Raw genomic sequence first — 18,351 nt, 5'->3', positions numbered from 1 at the left:
CGCGGGAGAGGAGGAGGAAGATGGCGGGAGGGCGGCTCTGAGGAGAACTCGGCGGCGGCGGCGGCGGTAGCGGCGGCTGCAGGCGGAGGAGGAGGAGGAGGAGGAGGAGAAGGAGGAGCGGGATCGGGAGCGGGAGCGGGAGCAGGAGCGGGAGCGGGAGCAGGAGCCGAGGAGCCCGGCGCCGCACCGCACCGCACCGCCCAGCGCCGCGCCGGGGCCCATGTGGGGAGGAGCCGGAGCCGCCGTTGCCACCGCTTGTGTCAGCCGGACCCGAGTGGGAGTGAGGGGGGAAAGGCAGGAGGATGAAGTTCGCCGAGCACCTCTCCGCGCACATCACTCCCGAGTGGAGGAAGCAGTACATCCAGTATGAGGTACCGACCTCCCTTCCGTGCTCGCGTCCCGAGCGGGGCGGGAGCGGGGCCGGAGCCGGAGCCGGAGCCGGAGCTGGAGCTGAGGCGGCCCCGGCCCCGGCTCCGGCTCCGGCCCCGGCGCGGAGCGGGGTGGGGGATGCCGCAGTGGCCCCCTGCCGCGCCGGTGCCCCGGCCGTGCCCGCCGGCTCCGCCGCCCCCCTCCCCCCTCTCCGGTGTAACGGATCTGCGGCTTCCTGCGGGGTGCGGGCTAGGAGAGGCAGGGGCACCCCGTGGGGGAGGGGGCAGAGCCCGTCCTCCCCGTCCCCCCAAGCCCCGCGAGCGAGCTCTCCCGGGCTGCCCTTCCAGGTGCCCCCCCCGCCCCCCAGCCCTGTTGACAAAGCCTTTGGAACTTGACGGAAAGGCAGACTGACCGACAGACAGACCCCGTCCCCACCCCGGCGCGGCACGTCCCGTTTTGTTTGTGGGCGCCGGAGAGCGCTTTCCCCGTTTTGCACCAAGCATGCAAAGCGGCCGGCTGGGGTGCTTGTGGAGGGCAGGAAGGGAGGAGAGGGGCAGGTTTTCAGTTTCTCGTTTTCGGGTCTGCCGCAAGCCCCCTCCCCCGCCGCCTCCCAGGGCTTTTATCTGCTGGGGCGAGATCTGTCCCTTCAGGCTCCTCACAGTCCGGACCTCCGTAGCCCGTGGCCGTAACCCCTTCCGTAGTGGGCCCCAGGCAGGGAGCGTGTGAAACGGGGTGGCCAAGGTCCGTGCCGTTACTTCTGAAGGTAACGCCGAGGTCCCTGCGCTGGGGGATGTCCTGGGGGCGCTGAGCACGCAGACCAGACCCTGGCTGGAGAGAAGGGGTGCTGTGGAGAGCAGTCTCTCCGACCCCCAGGACTTCATCTCCATGCCCAGGATGGAACAAAGAGTGCAAGATCAATACGAACCCGCACCTAGGATGCCCACTCAGGAGTGAAGTCATCTTATTCTTCTCCTGGATTTTAATGTAAGCTAGCTGAAGAAAAGGGTATCAAGTGATAGAGGTTTACCTTTTCATGTAAGCACTGTCATTATTGGAGAAGTTAGAGATGGGCATGCAGCACGGTTAAATGCTAATTTAGGATTTAGGATTACTGGAAAAAATCCAGTTGCAATGTAAAATATTTGATTATTGGCTGAAATGAAAGGGCAGAGAATCATTTATTATCTCTTGTCATTTCAGTTTTTGGTAGTGTTTTGTGGCTCTTGTGTGACTGAGAATTGTAGTACAGAGACTACCATTTTAGCCTGTAATGTCTTGGTGATTTATTGTTTTTAATAACATTCTGTTAATTTAAAAACCTTGGCTGTAGTCCAGATTGTGGTTTTTATTGAAAAGGGGGTGTATTTCTTTTATCTTTCTGGTAGTAATTTTCAGTACCACCGTCAGTTCTTTGTGGAAGCAGTTAAGGAGCATGTTGAGGCAGCCGCTTAGGTTTCTGTGTGTATACACACATGTACACACAATATGCAAGTGTGCACATACATGTGCGTGTGCCCACATAAATATATGTACACGTGTGTTTAGCATGATATTTTTAATGGATGGATAATGGCATGAGCCACTTGGCATTATTTAATATAGAAAATGGCATAGCTTGGGACTATTTTGGGGGAAGAAGAGACATTGATAGATACCTTGAACGTAAGTGTAAATTATTGTAATCACTATCTACTTTGTGAATTGTCCACTGTAATTCTAGGCTTCCTTACCTCACTTTGCAGCAGGGTCCTAGGCTACATGGATGGACATTAGGGACAATCTGGAAGAGAAGTTGGACCTGAAACCATCCTTTGATCCTACCATCTTTTCAGGTTATCATTTTATAACCTCTTCTTAGGCAAACTCTCAGAAAAAGCTGCTATTCACATTTCCTCTGATTTTCTCACCTTTCACTCTTTGACCTTACAACCTGACTTCTGACTTAATCATTCACTGGAATAGGTTCTCTCCCTCTTTAGGGTTAACAGTGTATTTAGAAAACTCCCAAATCTTGTGACTCTCACAGTCAACATCCTTCTCCATCCCACTGCAGCATTTGACACTGTTGACCATCTTGGCAAACTGTCCTCTTGGATACTTTTTCCTCCATGGACTCTCTTTTGATTTTCCTTCTACCTGTCTGGCATCTCTTCTCACATTCCTTTGTTAGAGCATACAGGCTCTTCACTCTCGAGCCTCCCCTCCTCCCCCAATGTGGCCTGCTCTCGATCTTGTCTTTTTCTTTAACTTTTATCATATCACCAGCTCCCTACTAGAAATCACCAACAGAATGTCCAAGTATGCCCTCCCACCCTTCCTTCCCCTCTGCCTCTTTGTTGTCTGTGGTGAGAGCACTGCCATTTTTCTAGTCACCCAGGTTTTCAAACTCAAAGAGTTACCCTGCTCTCTTACCCCCTGAGTTGCCAGGTCTTGACTCCTCCTCCTCCTTAATGAGTCTTACACTTTTCCCCTTCATTTCCTGTGTGATCACCATCCCACTTCAAGCCCTTGTCCCCTCTCACCTGGATGATTGCAGTAGCCTTCCGTTGTATTTTCCTGCCATCAGTCTGTATATTTTCCCATTCATCCTCCATGTTTATCACAGAGATAATCTCTCTGACTATGTTATACCCTTGTTCAGGACACTCCAGTACCTCCTTCTTGTCTCTCAGATGAAGTAAAAACTCTTTTTGGCTCTTACATTCCTTCTACATCTGTCTCTATCCTCCCTTTCCAGACTTATTGCTCATTACTCTCCTTAATGCACTTCATAGTCTAACTAAACTAGCCTGCTTTCTGTTCACCATACGTTTCATCTCTGCTTTCTTTTCCTTGGCACAGATCCTTCCGCATCTCTGGAATACAGTCCCTACTCTACTCTAACTCATAGAATTCCTAGCTTCCTTCAGAGCACCCCTTCCTGCTGGAGGCCTCTGCTGATTACTTTGGTTGCTATTTCCCCCCCACCCTGCCCCCCAATATGACTTTGTATCTTTTCCCTGTGGCTCAGTAGGTAGGGCACTCAGTAGGAGTAGGGAAGAGCTGAGTTCAAATATGACATTAGACACTTATTAGCTGTATGACCCTGAGCAAGGCATTTAACTTTTCTCATTCTCAGTTTCTTCATCTCTGAATGAGGGAGAAATAATAATGCCTACCTCCCAGGGTTGTTGTGAGGATAAAATGTGTTCATTTTTGTAAGGCACTTGCAAACTTTAAATCATTGTTTAATTGCTAGACATTATGTTCTTCCTCTTCTCTCCACTAGAATATAAGCTCCTTGAGGGCAAGAACTGTTTTGATTTTATTTTTATATACCCCATAGTCTTTCACAGTCTGACTCATAGTATGCACTTAATAAATGTTGAATGAATATATGAATAAAAGATCAGGTGTATAGGATTATTTTCCAAAGTCCAGAATAAGTGAGTCTGGATTTATATGTTTTACATACACAATTTTAACCTCTCACCTTTTTTTCCATCATGGTAGGCTATTGCTATTTGATTTTATCTATCCGTATTTGAAAATCTCAGATTATAGTGACTAATTCTACACAGAAGATAGATCATATTAAATATAGGACAATTTTTTTTTGTGATTATGAGATGATATAGATTTTTTATTCTTGAGGTCAGTATTTTTGTTTTTATTCTTTGTGATCACTAATTAATGGTACATGATCCACTTCTTTGAATTAAGGTGACTAATCACTGTTTATTGAATTCAGTTGGTTAAATTCATGGTGGTCTTTTAAAATAAGAAAAAATATTTTAGGGTCCTAGTTGATTCTAGAAATTTTGGAAGACTGAAAACTTTGGAGAAAATAGAACATTGTTTATCTCTAAAAACCAAGTGTTTTCTAAAAGTTTTGTAGAATTATTCCTAAGTCTTTGAAAATTTTATGGAAACCACTCATAGTGTAATTAATGTGTTGAGGTTCATCACATATGATGAGCATCATAAAACATTGGAAGTGAAAGGAAATTGGCACATTTAACACATGAGGAAGTGAGTACTGCGGAGAGGAAGTACTTGGCCAGAGTCAGCCAGCAGTTAAGCGGCTGTATCAGTCAAGTACATTTTCCCTTACTATCCCATCCTGCCTTTTCCAGGATGATGGTACTGAGTCACTATTAGTAGAACATCTGCTTTGAGATGTTTTTCTATTAGTGGTGATATATTTCCCATATTTTACCTCTATGTTCTGCTCAGTCCCTCTTGAACTTCTTGGAACAGTATTGAGATATGATACTGCCAGTTACTTTTAGGAAATAGTCCCCATGCAATTTTGTTGCAATGAAATTTTGCTCTCTAGAATATTATGTGAAATAAATGGTCTAGCTCTTAGAAAAATTTTGTATTCAACCGAGATGGTTTTTTTCTTTTTGGTAATGGCATATATTATAATGAGATCAAATCTTAATAGTTTCTGCTAAAATGACTAAACAGTTTTAAGAACCTTAGTTTTATCTCAAATCAGTTCTGGAGTTTTTACTTGCAAGTCATGAAAAGGATGGAATTATTTTTCATTAAACTTAGTTGTGTTTTTTCATAAAAATGTAATTATTTATGTGGTTATTAATAATTATAAAGTCAACAACATGCATTTATTAAGCATTTGCTATGTGCCAAGCACCTTGCTAAGCACAGAGCATACAAAGGTAGGAAAAAGAGTCTCAGCGCTCAAAGTGCTCGCATTCCAGTGGGGAGACAACATGCATGCCAACAACTGTGTACATACAAGAGATATACAGGGCAATTTGGAGGTGATCTCAGAAGGGAGCCATGAGCATTGGGGGTGAGTGGGAATGAAAAGCTTATGGCAGAAGGTGAACTTTTTAGCTGAAACTTGAAGGAATCCAGGGAAGCCACTAGGAGGAGAGGGTTCTGGACATGAGCACAGCTAGTACAGATGCATGAAGTCAGGTGATGCAGAGTAGAGGGAACAGCCAGTGTTGTTGGATGGTACATCATGTGGAGGGGAGTAAAATAAAAAGACTGGAAAAATAGGTAAAAAGTGGAGATAATAAAGGAAGGAAAGAGAATGGAATGGATATTTATTAGCAACTTCTCTGTGGCTAAGTGCTTTACAGATATCTTATTTGATCTGCAGTCCTGTGAGATAGGTACTGTTACCCCATTTTACAATTGAGAAAACTGAGGCAGACAGTGTTTAAGTGACTTGGACCAGGAATATCTAACTAATACTGGTGGGAGACAGTCAGCTTGAGTTTAGTACGAAGAAGGGAGAGGAAGAGATATAGTTTGATTGGTAGCCAGGATGGGCAGTCAGGTTTTTTTAAACAATGAGAGAGACGTAGATCTGTTTGCAGGCAGTAGGAAAGTAGGATGTGGACAGGAAGAGACTGAAGAAGTAGTGAAAGTGGAGATGACAGAAGAGGCAATCTGTTGGAGGAGACAGGATGAGATGGGATCCCCTGTGCATTTATAGGAGTTGGCCTTGGCAAACAGAAGTGTGAGACAGGGGTGAAAGAGAGAGTAAAGGAAGACTGGAGTGTGAGATGAGTTAAGAGGGGAAAAGAGGGAGTTCTGTTGAGTGGTCTTTTTTTTTTTCTAAGTGAAGTAAGAGGCTAAGCTCTCAGTTAAAATTAAGAAAGAAGGTGGAGCCTTGGAAGATTTGAGGAGGAATGAAAAAATTTAGAAAAGCTGCTGTGTTGAGTGGGATAGTGAATTGGTCAGGGAAGTATGAAATAAGTGACTTATAGCAGTGGGGTCCCAGTTGAGATTTTGGAACATAAATTTGTATTGGACTGTGTCAGCATGGTTTTGCAGTTTCTTCCAGCTTTGTTTAGCAGGGAATAGGAACAAAGACATCAAATGGTGGGAATAATCCAAATTTGGAGTTTGGCAAGACATGTTTGATGATAAGATAAGGGACCAAGGAGCTGGAATGTAGAGGACAATGGAGAGTGAAACTGGTTTACTGAGGGGTCAAGATAGGGAAAGGAGGAGAAAGTAGCCAGTGGAGGGTCGATGGTTTGGGAAAAAACTGAGAGCATGGAAGGATTGGAGGTTGGAGTGAGGTATCATAGGACAAAGACAAAGACTGGTAAAAAATAGTAATCAGAAAAAGAAATTTCAGAGTTCTTGAACAATGAAATGTTGTATTAGTGGGTTTTCATGGGCATGTGTAGCTGAGGTGGAGTGGAGTAGCTCAAGGGAAATAAATACATTGATAAAAGATAGGGTGTCAGATAGGAGTGGCAGTATGTAGAATTTGGTAATGAAGGTGAGAATTGGGGAGGAGAGGAAGACTACTAAAGGAGAAAAGGAGAGTGTCTTGGGGTGTCAATAGATAATAGCTAATAGATTCTTGATTGGGAAATAAATATGAGTGTGAACCTCAAAGGAGGAAGTTTCTGTGTGATGGTAGAGGGAGAATCTGGATGTCACACTGAGGAACAGTGTCATATTCTGACTTCGCCTACCTCCACTAGGGAGTAGAATTTGAGTAGTGTGAGTGAACGTTACTGCTGAGTGGATAGAGCACTCACCCTGGAGTCTGGAAGACCCTAATTAAAATTCAGCCTCAGATACTTACTAGCTGTGTGACCCTGGGCAAGTCACTTCACTTGTGTTTGTCTCTGTCTTTTTATTTCTAAAATGAGATAATAATAGCATCTGCCTCTCAATGTTGTTGTGAGGATAAAATGAGATAATTTGTAAAGGACTTTACAAACCTAAGAACACTATATAAATGATAACTGTTGTTGTTGTTGTTATCATCTGCTACTGTGTTAGAAAGAATGGCCAAGGGATACCCTGTCATCAGGAAGGAACCAAATTTTAGTACCAGAAGGAATGAAAGTGGAAATGGTTGAAGACAAAAGCAGTGTTGTTACCCGTGGAGCAGACATTCCAGAGAGCACAGTGGAAATGGTTTGGTAGATCTTGAGTGGGACATTGAGAAGTTTTAAAAGACAAACATTCTAGAGAAAATGTAAGGAAATTTGAGTTGTTTGTGAAGAGATTTCATAAAGAATAATATGAAAGGGAATACTAATGATGAGGAAATTACCACTGTCTATTACTTTGTATCTTAAACATGTGGTATAGTAAAGCATTGGACTTGGGTTCCAGCCCTTGTTCTTTCACTTCTAAATTTGTATGTGACCTAGGCTAAGTTACCTAATTTCTTTGGGCTTACTTCCTAATATGTAAAGAAGTTGAACTGCATAGTCTCTAAATTTGCTTCCATTTCTAAAATTCATTTCAATTAAACTTGAACCTTCAGGTACCTGCTACGTGAAGGCTCTATCCTTACTGTTCAGAATATAAAGACAGAAAAGGAAAGAGCCCCTGCCCTTATGGAGCTTATTATGTTTTGGGACAGGGAGGGGTTCTAAGGCTCGGTAGAACAGAGAGATATGACATGTACACGAGTAGTAAGTAAAAGAAAAATTATAATAGGAGAGAGTAATTGTGGCTAGAAGAATCAGGAGATTTCTGAACTGAGTCTGAAAAGAAGATAAATATTCTTGGATGGAAGGGTAGGGGAAGTCCATTTATTTGAGATACAGGAGGATGGCTAATGCATGGAGGAGATGCACAGATGGCCAGAGATGAGAATAGTGTGAAAAAAGGATGGAAAGGTAGATTAGGAGCTAATAGGAACCTACTGAAAGCAGCATGGTACTTAGACCTGTACTTGAATTATGAGGAATACCTTGGGAAGCATGTGGAAGATGGATTGAAGAGGGGAGAAACCAATTAGGAGGTTCTTACAATAGTCCAGGAGAGAGGTGATGGGGCCTCTGTGAATGTAGAGAAAGAGGGAGTAGGTATCGGGGAAACTAGAGTCAACAAGACTGCTGGGATGCTAGGGAAAACAAAGCATTGGGAATTCTTAAAGAGGAAGGGCTTCTGTGTTTAGTGTTAATGTGGTTTTGGTTTTCAAAGCATTAGAAATGATTAATCAGAATGAACTTGGACCTTTTGTTGTTGTTGTTGAGTCATTTCTGAACTTAGGCCATTATTAGGTTATTGGAAAAAGAAACAGAATTTTTCAGGTACCTTGGATCTAAATGTGATCTTTCCCAGAGATTTACATCTTCTTCTTAGGTTATTTCATATTCCAAAGAACAATTTTTCTAGTTGCACGTACTAAAAAAAGCAAACTACTGAGAGCAAAATAAAAGGTTCAGTCTAATTGAAAATTATCTATAAGGATTTATGAATCTTCCTAACAGTATGCCAGGCAGCTCTTTTTTTCATTTTTTTTTTATTTTTCCATTTTTTTCCCATTTTTTCCTAGAATATTTGAATGGAATCTTAGAGATATAACCTCAAACCCAGTGCAGAAGTTCTCCCTCTAACACCCTGAGTTTGATGTGATGCTTATCTGGGACATTGGCAAAGGAAGCTTTTGTAATTATTCTGCTATTTTAAAAGTAATCCTCATACTTTTAGATTCGGTTTTTTTCCCTTGTCTGTGCGTTTTGGAGAAGGGACATGGAGAAAAAGAAACATCTTAATAAGCATTTAACATGTGTCAGGCACTGTGATAAGTACTGCAGATATAAAGAAAAGCAGAAACGATCTCTGCCCCCAGATAACTTATTCTACTAGAGAAGACAACATGCAAAAAATTATACACACAGAATAGATTCACTGTGAAGGCACTAAGGGCATAGGGAGAAGCAAGGAAGGCCTACTTAAGAAGGTGGAATTTAATTTAAGCTGAGTCTTGATGGAGGCCAGGGAAGTGAGACTGAAGGGCAGGGTGGGATGAGCGGAGACGGAGCAGATCAGGAGTTTGGGCTGGGGGCAAAGGAGGTATGGTTCTTAGCAAGTATTCGTTATTTTCTATTTTAGCTTTATTATAGTGCTCCTTCTTCCCTCTGTCTTGATTCTCTGGCTTCCTTCTAATCTCAGCTAAAATCATACCTTCTACAAGAAACCTCTCTGCTTTCTTCTGAATGTGAGTGCCTTCTCTTGACCATTATTTCCAGTTTATCCTGAATATATCTTGTTTGTTCATTGTTATTTACATAGTCTTACCCATTAGAGGGGAAGCTCATTGAAGTAGTGTTACCACCTTTTTTTGTAGTGCTTAACAGTTATTGTTAATTATTATTAATAAATGCTTGCTGACTTGACTGACTTTCTTTTTCTTTTTAGGATTTTTATGTATAAAATTTATGTATAATTTATGTATAAAATTTTTATGTATAAAATCACTCTTGAGAATGTTTGTACAGTACTAGGTTTGAATTCCCCACAGGTATTGTTTATTATTTAGAGCTGTTAAGTTGTCTTGCCAGAACTTGTTAGGAATCTCTAGTTTGGCCAACTGATGGTAAAATCATTGTTTTCTTTTCAAATGTTTATCCCACAAATAAAATTATTAATTAATTAATTCATATAAATATATTATATAATAAATATATTAAAATATAATTTAATTAATTAATAAAATTATTTATTTATTATTATTATTTTTTAAGGACAACACTGGAGCAAGTAGATGTGTCCAGAATAGCATCTAACTGGGAAAAGATTTGTTGAAAGATTTTAAGTTTTAATTTCTTCATTGTTTTACAAAGTACTGGGTGATCTGGATGATGAGTACTCAGAAAAGAGTCTGATTGATGAGCAAAGAATTCTGCTATATGGGGCCATAAAATTTGACTTGGGATTGGTTTGTTCTGGGCCAACCCTGGAGAATCTGGCCTAGTCTCAGGTCCATATTCCATCTGGAATCTTGTTATTGAGAGGCTGATCCATTTATGCCCAGTAGAAGATTCAGGGCCCCTTTATCTGCCCTCAAGTGGAAGGGAATGGGAACAAGGACTTACTGAGTGCCTACTGTGTGTCAGGCACCATGCTGAGCATTTCACAGTGATCTCATTTGATACTCACAACAACCCTGGGAGGTAGATGGTATTGTGGTCTCCATTTTGCAGATGAGGAAACCCAAGCAGACAGAAGTTAAATGACTTGTTCAAGGTCGTATAGGGTCACATAGCTAGTGAGTGTCTGAGGCTAGATTTGACCTCTCTTTTTGACTTCAGGGACAGCATGCTGCTTACTTATACTTAGCTGCCTCTAAGTGGACTAGATTTTTCCCTCAAGCAAATTAACCTCCTGGAGATCCTTTAGAATAGGCCTGGACTAAGTTCAGAATGGAGCCTTGGATCTGCTAGGAAGTAGAGTGAATAATCTGAGCTTGCTCACCTAAAGAGGAAGATTAGTAGCGTGTGGAGTAAGGATAAGGAGACTAGGAAAGGAGCAGGAATTTTGGCTTTTGGCTTCTAGTGTATTAAGTTAACATGGAGGGCACCTTTCTTTCATTAAGCATATAAGTCGTTTGGCTGACACAGAACTAGATTTTAGGACTGGGTGGGTGAAGTAAAATTTGTTAGGGTTATTTGCCTTGATGGAAAACTTAGCCCTTAGTAATTTTTATTTTTTAAAAATGCTTGTTGAGTAACTGAATGAATATTTAGGTAATACCTTCAGCAATATGACAGTTCATTGTCCTAACTTAAACACTCTCTTTGTTAATGCCTTTTTTGTTCTTTTCCCACCTTAAACAGAAGGTGTGGAAATGAAAGATTTCAGCCAATTAAGGACTCTGGACTGAGTAATGTTTCTTAAGTGAGGTCAGTTATGAAAATTTAATAGAAGGCGATATGTTTTTTACCCAGCTTTTAAAAACTACCTTGTTTTATACAGTTTATTTTATAAGAAACATTTGGCAAACTTTTTTTAGGCATCTCTTCATCCTTGATCAATGATTTATTCAAATACACTGAATGATCTGGTGTTCCTAGAGAACTGATAGGAAAATCCCTTAGCATTTGTTAAGTTAATTGGTAGGATTAGAGGAAAGGGTTTGTTTGAACTATGTGGTGTAACTTAGAATTTTCACATTCTAACACAAAATTCATTACATAGACTAAGCCAATCCTGTTAGCTGCCTGTGGATTATTTTGTAGATTTCTTGTTTTAAATTTTTGATAGCATCTTCTACAGGAAGCCTTCCCCAATCCCTTTTGATTCTAGCACAATTCCTCTGTACATTATTTCCTTTTTAATCTTTTATGTGGCTTGCTTTGTGTATGTTTCTTTGCATTTTGTCTTCCCCATTAACTTGTAAAAGATCCTTGAGGGCAGGAACTGATCTTTTTTTCTCCTTTTCTATCTCTAGTGCTTAGCACAATGCCTGGCATGTAATAAGTGAACTTAATAAATGTTTATTGATTCATTGATGTGTGAGGAAATTGATGCCTGGGTCAGTTAAGTGGAAATCCTTAAGATGACAGATCCTCCAGCAGAGCCTGAAGAGATCCTATTCTAGACAGGGTTTGAAGGGATGGCAGTGATATGACTCTGAACTGGATTAGTAAAAGTGAAAATCTTCATGACAGCTATAAGTTAGTTTGCATTCTAGTTTTTTGACATTACCTATGTGATTTGTTTAATTTGTTTTGGTTAACAGTTTTTACTAGAGCTAGAGATTGGCCCTGTGAGTTTATCAGTGTGAGGAACTCCTGGAATGGATGATGAAAGTACTGTCTACGCAGATCATTAATTTCTCTGTAATTAATAGTTTGATTGAGTTGTCTAAAGCTATTAACAGTTAAGTGACTTGCCTAGGGTCACACAGCCAGGATGATATATTAGAAACCAGACTGGAACTCAGGTCATCCTGGTTCTGAAGCTGGCTTTCTGTAACCATATCACACTGCCTTTTGTACTGATAAATAATAGGCTTCTATATATTTAACTGCAAATTAAGTGGGTTATTTACTCACAGATTTAATTCCTTTTCTTCTTATATGATATGTTATAAATGTGTATAGTATTGCTTTCTACTTTGGAATTCTTTCTTAGAATTACTAAACTGGAAACTTAGGCTTTGCTTTGATGTGTTGGTTAAACAGTTATTACTAAAATAATATTGATGGCAAAACTACTTAGTTACAATTAGAAGTCATTCATTTGAAAGTCACATTGGAGTAGACATTTTGCTTCAGAACTTGTCAGTTTACCATATATTAAGATCCAAGAGTTTGTGTCTGTTTAATATGTATGCATAAATGGCTTGTACTGCATGACTTTATTTTTGCAGGTAATCCTTCAGTACGATTACTTTGATTTTCAAGTTTTAAATGTCAGTCATAGACTTTTAGGTTTGGGAGAGACCTTAGAAATGAGATTATCCAACCTCAGCTTCCTCATTTCGCAAACTGAGAAAACTGAGGTGTAGAACCAGAGTTAGGTAATTTGTTCATTGTCACTTAACTGATGAGTGGAAGGTACCAGACTAGATTTCTGGTTCCTTTTTAATAATTTAGTATTTTATTTCCCCCCCCCCCATTACATGTAAAGACATTTTTTTTAACATTTGTTAAATTTTACTTTTAAATTTTAAGTTCTAAATTCTCTCCCTTCCCCCTCATTGTGAAGGTAAGCAGTTTGATATAGGTTATACATGAGTAATCATGCAAAACATATTTCCATATTAGTCATGTTGTGAAAGAAAACAGACCAAAAAACCCCCAAGAAAAATAAAGACAGTTTTAAAAAGCGTGCTTCGATCTGCATTTAGACCCAATTAGTTGTTTTTTTTCTTCTGAATGTGGATAGCATTTTTCATTATAAGTCCTTCGGGATTATCTTGGATCATTGTATTGCTGAGAATAGCTAAGTCATTCACAATTGATCATTGTAGATTTTGCTTATTTCACTTTGCATCAGTTCTTGTAAATCTTTACAGGTTTTTCGGAGAGTATCTTGTTCTTCATTTCTTGTAACACAACAGTATTCTATCACAATCATATACCACAACTTCTTCAGCCATTTACAAGTGATGGGCATCCCCTCAATTTCCAATTCCTTGCTACCATTAAAAGAGCCGCTATAAATATATTTTGTACATATAGGACCTTTTCCTTTTTGTTTTTTATCTCTTTGGGATATAAGACCTAGTGGTGGTATAGCTGGGTCGAAGAGTGTATGTTCCTTTTGGGCAGAGTACCAAATTGCTCTGCAGAATGGTCAAATCAGTCCACAACTCCACCAACAATAATATTTAAATTTTTTCACATCCCTCCCTGCATCTGTCATTTTCCTTTTCTGTCACATTAGTTGATAGGTGGGTGGTGGCACTTCAGAATTTTTTTAATTTGTCGTTTTCTAATCAGTGGTGATTTAGAGCATTTTTTTATGTGACTATAAATAGCTTTTGTTACTTTTACTGAAAGTTGTCTGTTTATATCGTTTGACAGTTTATTAATTGGGGAATGGCTCTTATTTTTATAAATTTGACTCAGTTCCCTGTATATTTGAGAAATGAGGCCTTTATCTGAGAAACTTGCTGTAAAATTTTTTTTCACAGTTATGTTTACTGTAGATTTTCCTCCTAATTTATCTTACTCTCCCTTTCCTTTCACCCTGTCCACCCTGACTAGTTTCTGACTAGTACCTTCCCCAATCTACCCTTCCTCCTATGTGCCCCCGTTCTTATCCTCTTCCCCTCCTACTTTCCTGGAGGGTAAGATAGATTTCTATAACCACCGGAGAGAGAGAGGGAGAGAGAGAGAGAGTGAGTGAGTGTGTGTGTGTGTGTGTGTGTGTGTGTGTGTGTGTGTGTGAGAGTCCTTCTTTGAGCCAATTCCAGTGAGAGTAAGGTTCAGGTACTCTTCTCCTCCCCCCAATTCCTCCATCTTCCCCTCCACTGCAAAAGCTCTTTTGTGCCTCTTTTAGGTAAGACAATTTACCATATTCTACCTCTCTCTTTCCCCTATTCTATTGCATTCTTCTTTTTCACTTTTTAATTTTTATTGTTTTAGATAATCATCTCATTATATTCAATGTACACCCATGCCCTCTGTCAATGCACACGCCTTCTTTACTGCCTTAATAATGAGAAAGTTCTTAGGAGTTAAGTATCACCTTCTGGTGGTGAAATATTGACAGTTTAATCTTATTGAATCCCCTTTGGTTTCTCTTTCCTGTTTGCCTTTTTATGCTTCTCTTGAGTCTTTAATTTGAAAGTCACATTTTCTGTACAGCTCTGGTCTTTTCATCAAGAATCTCCATTTCTTTGACTATCCATTGTTTTTATCCATCCATTGTTTTCCCCCTGAAGGATTTTAGTCAGTTTTGCTGGGTCCATGATTCTTGGTTCTAATCCTAGCTTCCTTGCCCTCCAGAATATCATATTCCCAAGCCCTCTGATCCTTTAATATAGAAGCTGCTAAATCTTGTTTTATCCTGACTGTAGCTTTTTGACATTTGAATTTTTCTTTCTGGCTGCTTGTAATATTTTGTCCTTGACCTAGGAGCTTTGAAATTTGGCTATATCTCTTTCAGGAGGTGATCAGTTGATTCTTTCAGTTTTTGTTTTACCATCTGATTCTAGAATATCAGGGCAGTTTTCCTTGTTAATTTCTTGAACAATGATGTCTAGGCTTTTTTTGATCATGGCTTTCAGGTAGTCCAATAATTCTTAAATTATATCTCCTTCATCTATTTTCCAGGTCAGTTTTTCCAATGAAATGGAAAATTTACTTTATTTTTTCATTCTTTTGACTTTATTTTATTGTTTCTTGATGTCTCATGGAGTTATTAGTTTCTACTTGCCCAATTCTAATTTTGAAGGAATTATTTTCTTCTGTGAGCTTTTGTACCTCTTTTTCCATTTGGCCAATTCTGCTTTTTTTTTTTTTTAAATTTATTTATTTAACTTTCAACATTCATTTCCACAAAATTTTGGGTTCCAAATTTTCTCCCCATTTGTCCCCTCCCCCCACCCCAAAACGCCAAGCATTCTAATTGCCACTATCAACAATCTGCCCTCTCTTCTAACATCCCTCCCTTCCCTTATCCCCATCTTCTCTTTTGTCCTGTAGGGCAAGATAACTTTCTATACCCCATTACCTGTATTTCTTGTTTCCTAGTAGCAAGAACAGTACTTGACAGTTGTTCCTAAAAGTTTGAGTTCCAACTTCTCTTCATCCCTCCCTCCCCACCCATTCCCTTTGGGAAGGCAAGCAATTCGATATAGGCCATATCTGTGTAGTTTTGCAAATGACTTCCAAGATAGTCATGTTGTGTAAGACTAACTATATTTCCCTTCATCCTATCCTGCCCCCCCATTGCTTCTATTCTCTCTTTGGATCCTGTCCCTCCCCAAGAGTGTTGACTTCAAATTGCTCCCTCCTCCCATTGCCCTCCCTTCCATCATCCCCCCCACCCTGCTTATCCCTTTCTCCCCCACTTTCCTATATTGTAAGATAGGTTTTCATACCAAAATGAGTGTGTATTTTATTCCTTCCTTTAGTTGAATGTGATGAGAGTAAGCTTCATGTTTTTCTCTCACCTCCCCTCTTTTTCCCTCCACTGAAAAGTCTTTTGCTTGCCTCTTTTATGAGAGATGATTTGCCCCATTCCATTTCTCCCTTTCTCCTCCCAATATATTTCTCTCTCACTGCTTAATTTCATTTTTTTAAGATATGATCCCATCCTATTCATCCTCACTCTGTGCTCTGTGTGTGTGTGTGTGTGTGTGTGTGTGTGTGTGTGTAATCCCACCAACTACCCAGATACTGAAAAGTTTCAAGAGTTACAAATATTGTCTTTCCATGTAGGAATGTAAACAGTTCAACTTTAGTAAGTCCCTTATGACTTCTCTTTGCTGTTTACCTTTTCATGCTTCTCTTCATTCTTGTGTTTGAAGGTCAGATTTTCTTTTCAGCTCCGGTCTTTTCATCAAGAATGCTTGAAAGTCCTCTATTTCATTGAAAGACCAATTTTTCCCCTGAAGTATTATACTCAGTTTTGCTGGGTAGGTGATTCTTGGTTCTAGTCCTAGTTCCTTTAACTTCTGGAATATCCTATTCCACGTCCTTCGATCCCTTAATGTAGAAGCTGCTAGATCTTGTGTTATCCTGATTGTATTTCCACAATACTTGAATTGTTTCTTCCTAGCTGCTTGCAATATTTTCTCCTTGACCAGGGAACTCTGGAATTTGGCCACAATGTTCCTAGGAGTTTCTCTTTTTAGATCTGTTTCAGGCAGTGATCGGTGGGTTCCTTGAATACTTATTTTGCCCTCTGGTTCTAGAATCTCAGGGCAGTTTTCCTTGATAATTTCATGAAAGATGATGTCTAGGCTCTTTTTTTGATCATGGCTTTCAGGTAGTCTCATAATTTTTAAATTGTCTCTCCTGGATCTGTTTTCCAGGTCAGTTGTTTTTCCATTGAGATACTTCACATTATCTTCTATTTTTTCATTCTTTTGATTTTGTTTTGTGATTTCTTGGTTTCTCATAAAGTCATTAGCCTCCATCTGTTCCATTCTAATTTTGAAAGAACTATTTTCTTCAGTGAGCTTTTGAACCTCCTTTTTCATTTGGCTAATTCTGCTTTTGAAAGCATTCTTCTCCTCATTGGCTTTTTGAACCTCTTTTGCCAATTGAGTTAGCCTATTTTTCAAGGTGTTATTTTCTTCAGCATTTTTTGGGTCTCCTTTAGCAAGGTGTTGACCTGCTTTTCATGCTTTTCTTGTATCTCTCTCATTTCTCTTCCCAGTTTTTCCTTCACCTCTCTAACTTGATTTTCAAAATCCTTTTTGAGCTCTTCCATGGCCTGAGCCTATTGAATATTTATTTTGGATGTTTGGGATACAGAAACCTTGAATTCTATGTCTTTCCCTGATGGTAAGCATTGTTCTTCCTCATTAGAAAGGATGGGAGGAGATATCTGTTCACCAGGAAAGTAACCTTCTATAGTCTTATTTTTTTTCCCTTTTCTGGGCATTTTCCCAGCCAGTTACTTGACTTCTGAGTTTCCTTTCCACACCCACCTCTCCACCAGATCCACCCAGCTAGTGCTTGGGGGCTGAGATTCAAATGCTGCTCCCCAGCCTCAGGGCTCTTGGTGGGGGCGGGGCTGCTGTTCAGTTGAGATTAAGTTCAGGTGCTCAGGTTGGGGCAGGGCCACCACTCAGGGCTCAGTTCCCTCAGTGGGTTTATGCTGAGACCTTCAACAATGGATCCAGGCTCCTGCCTGCTTTGGGAGCTCCGTTTGCTGCTGCCCCCACTGCTGCCTTCTGAGGGGGCCTGAGTTACGGAGACACCCCACTCCCCTCTCGGCAAGCCAAAAAGACTCTCTCGCTGACCTTTGGCACCTGTGGGTGGAGGGACCTGCCTGGCCGCTGGACATTCCGTCCCTCAAGCCTGCTCGGATCTGCTCCTCTCGGCGCCACGCGGCCAAGGCAGAGTTGGGCTCTGCTCCGGGTCTAGTGTGTGACGGACCTTTCGGGTCAGTTTTTCAGGCCTCTCTGGAACAGAAATCTCCTCCACTCCGTTGTTCTGTGGCTTCTGCTGCTCCAGAACTTGTTGGGAGTTCTTCTTTACAGGTACTTATGGGCTGTGGGTTCAGAGCTAGCACATGTGTATCTTTCTACTCTGCCATCTTGTCTCCTCCCGCTGATTCTGCTTTTTAAGGAGTTCTTCTCTTAAGTGAATTTTTTGTGCCTCTTTTATTATTTGGCTTATTCTGTTTTTTAAGGTGTTATTTTCTTCAGTATTTTTTGTGCCCCCTTTTAGCAAGCTGTTGACTCTTTTTTTCATGATTTTCTTGCATGACTCTTACTTCTTTTCCCAATTTTTCCCCCGCCTCTCTTATATGATTTTTGAAATCCTTTTTGAGCTCTTCCAGGAATTCTTTTGAGGTCTGAGACTAATTCACATTTTTCTTTTGAGTCTTTGGGTGTAACAGTTTTGACTTTGTTGTGAGCTTGGATTTTGATCTTTACTGTCACTGTAGTAACTTTCTATGATCAGGTTCTTTTTTTGTTGTTGTTGTTTGCTCATTTTTCCAGCCTATTTCTTTGTTAAAGTTGAGCTCTGCTTCTCTGTCCCAAGCTTCAGGGTTTTTGTGCAGCTGTTTTCAGAGCTAGTTCTAGGAGTCTGCAAGTTTTGGCAGCTTCCAAGGTGGTATGAT

General features: G+C 40.5%; 1 protein-coding gene across 1 annotated transcript in view; it reads left to right on the top strand.

Annotated features, from left to right (window-relative positions):
* Positions 1-260: 260 nt before the first annotated feature.
* XPR1 (xenotropic and polytropic retrovirus receptor 1) overlaps positions 261-18,351 on the top strand; it is a 219,367-nt gene continuing 201,276 nt past the window's right edge. Inside the window, exon 1 of the mRNA XM_072648484.1 lies at positions 261-371. Within this exon, the coding sequence (XP_072504585.1) occupies positions 303-371 (69 nt within the window). The 5' untranslated portion in view covers positions 261-302. The remainder of the gene's footprint in view (positions 372-18,351) is intronic.

The sequence above is a fragment of the Notamacropus eugenii genome, chromosome 2 (assembly GCF_028372415.1).
Source record: "Notamacropus eugenii isolate mMacEug1 chromosome 2, mMacEug1.pri_v2, whole genome shotgun sequence".
Lineage (NCBI taxonomy): Eukaryota > Metazoa > Chordata > Mammalia > Diprotodontia > Macropodidae > Notamacropus > Notamacropus eugenii.
Note: the sequence above shows the minus strand (reverse complement) of the source record. Positions and strands in the feature narration are given on the sequence as shown.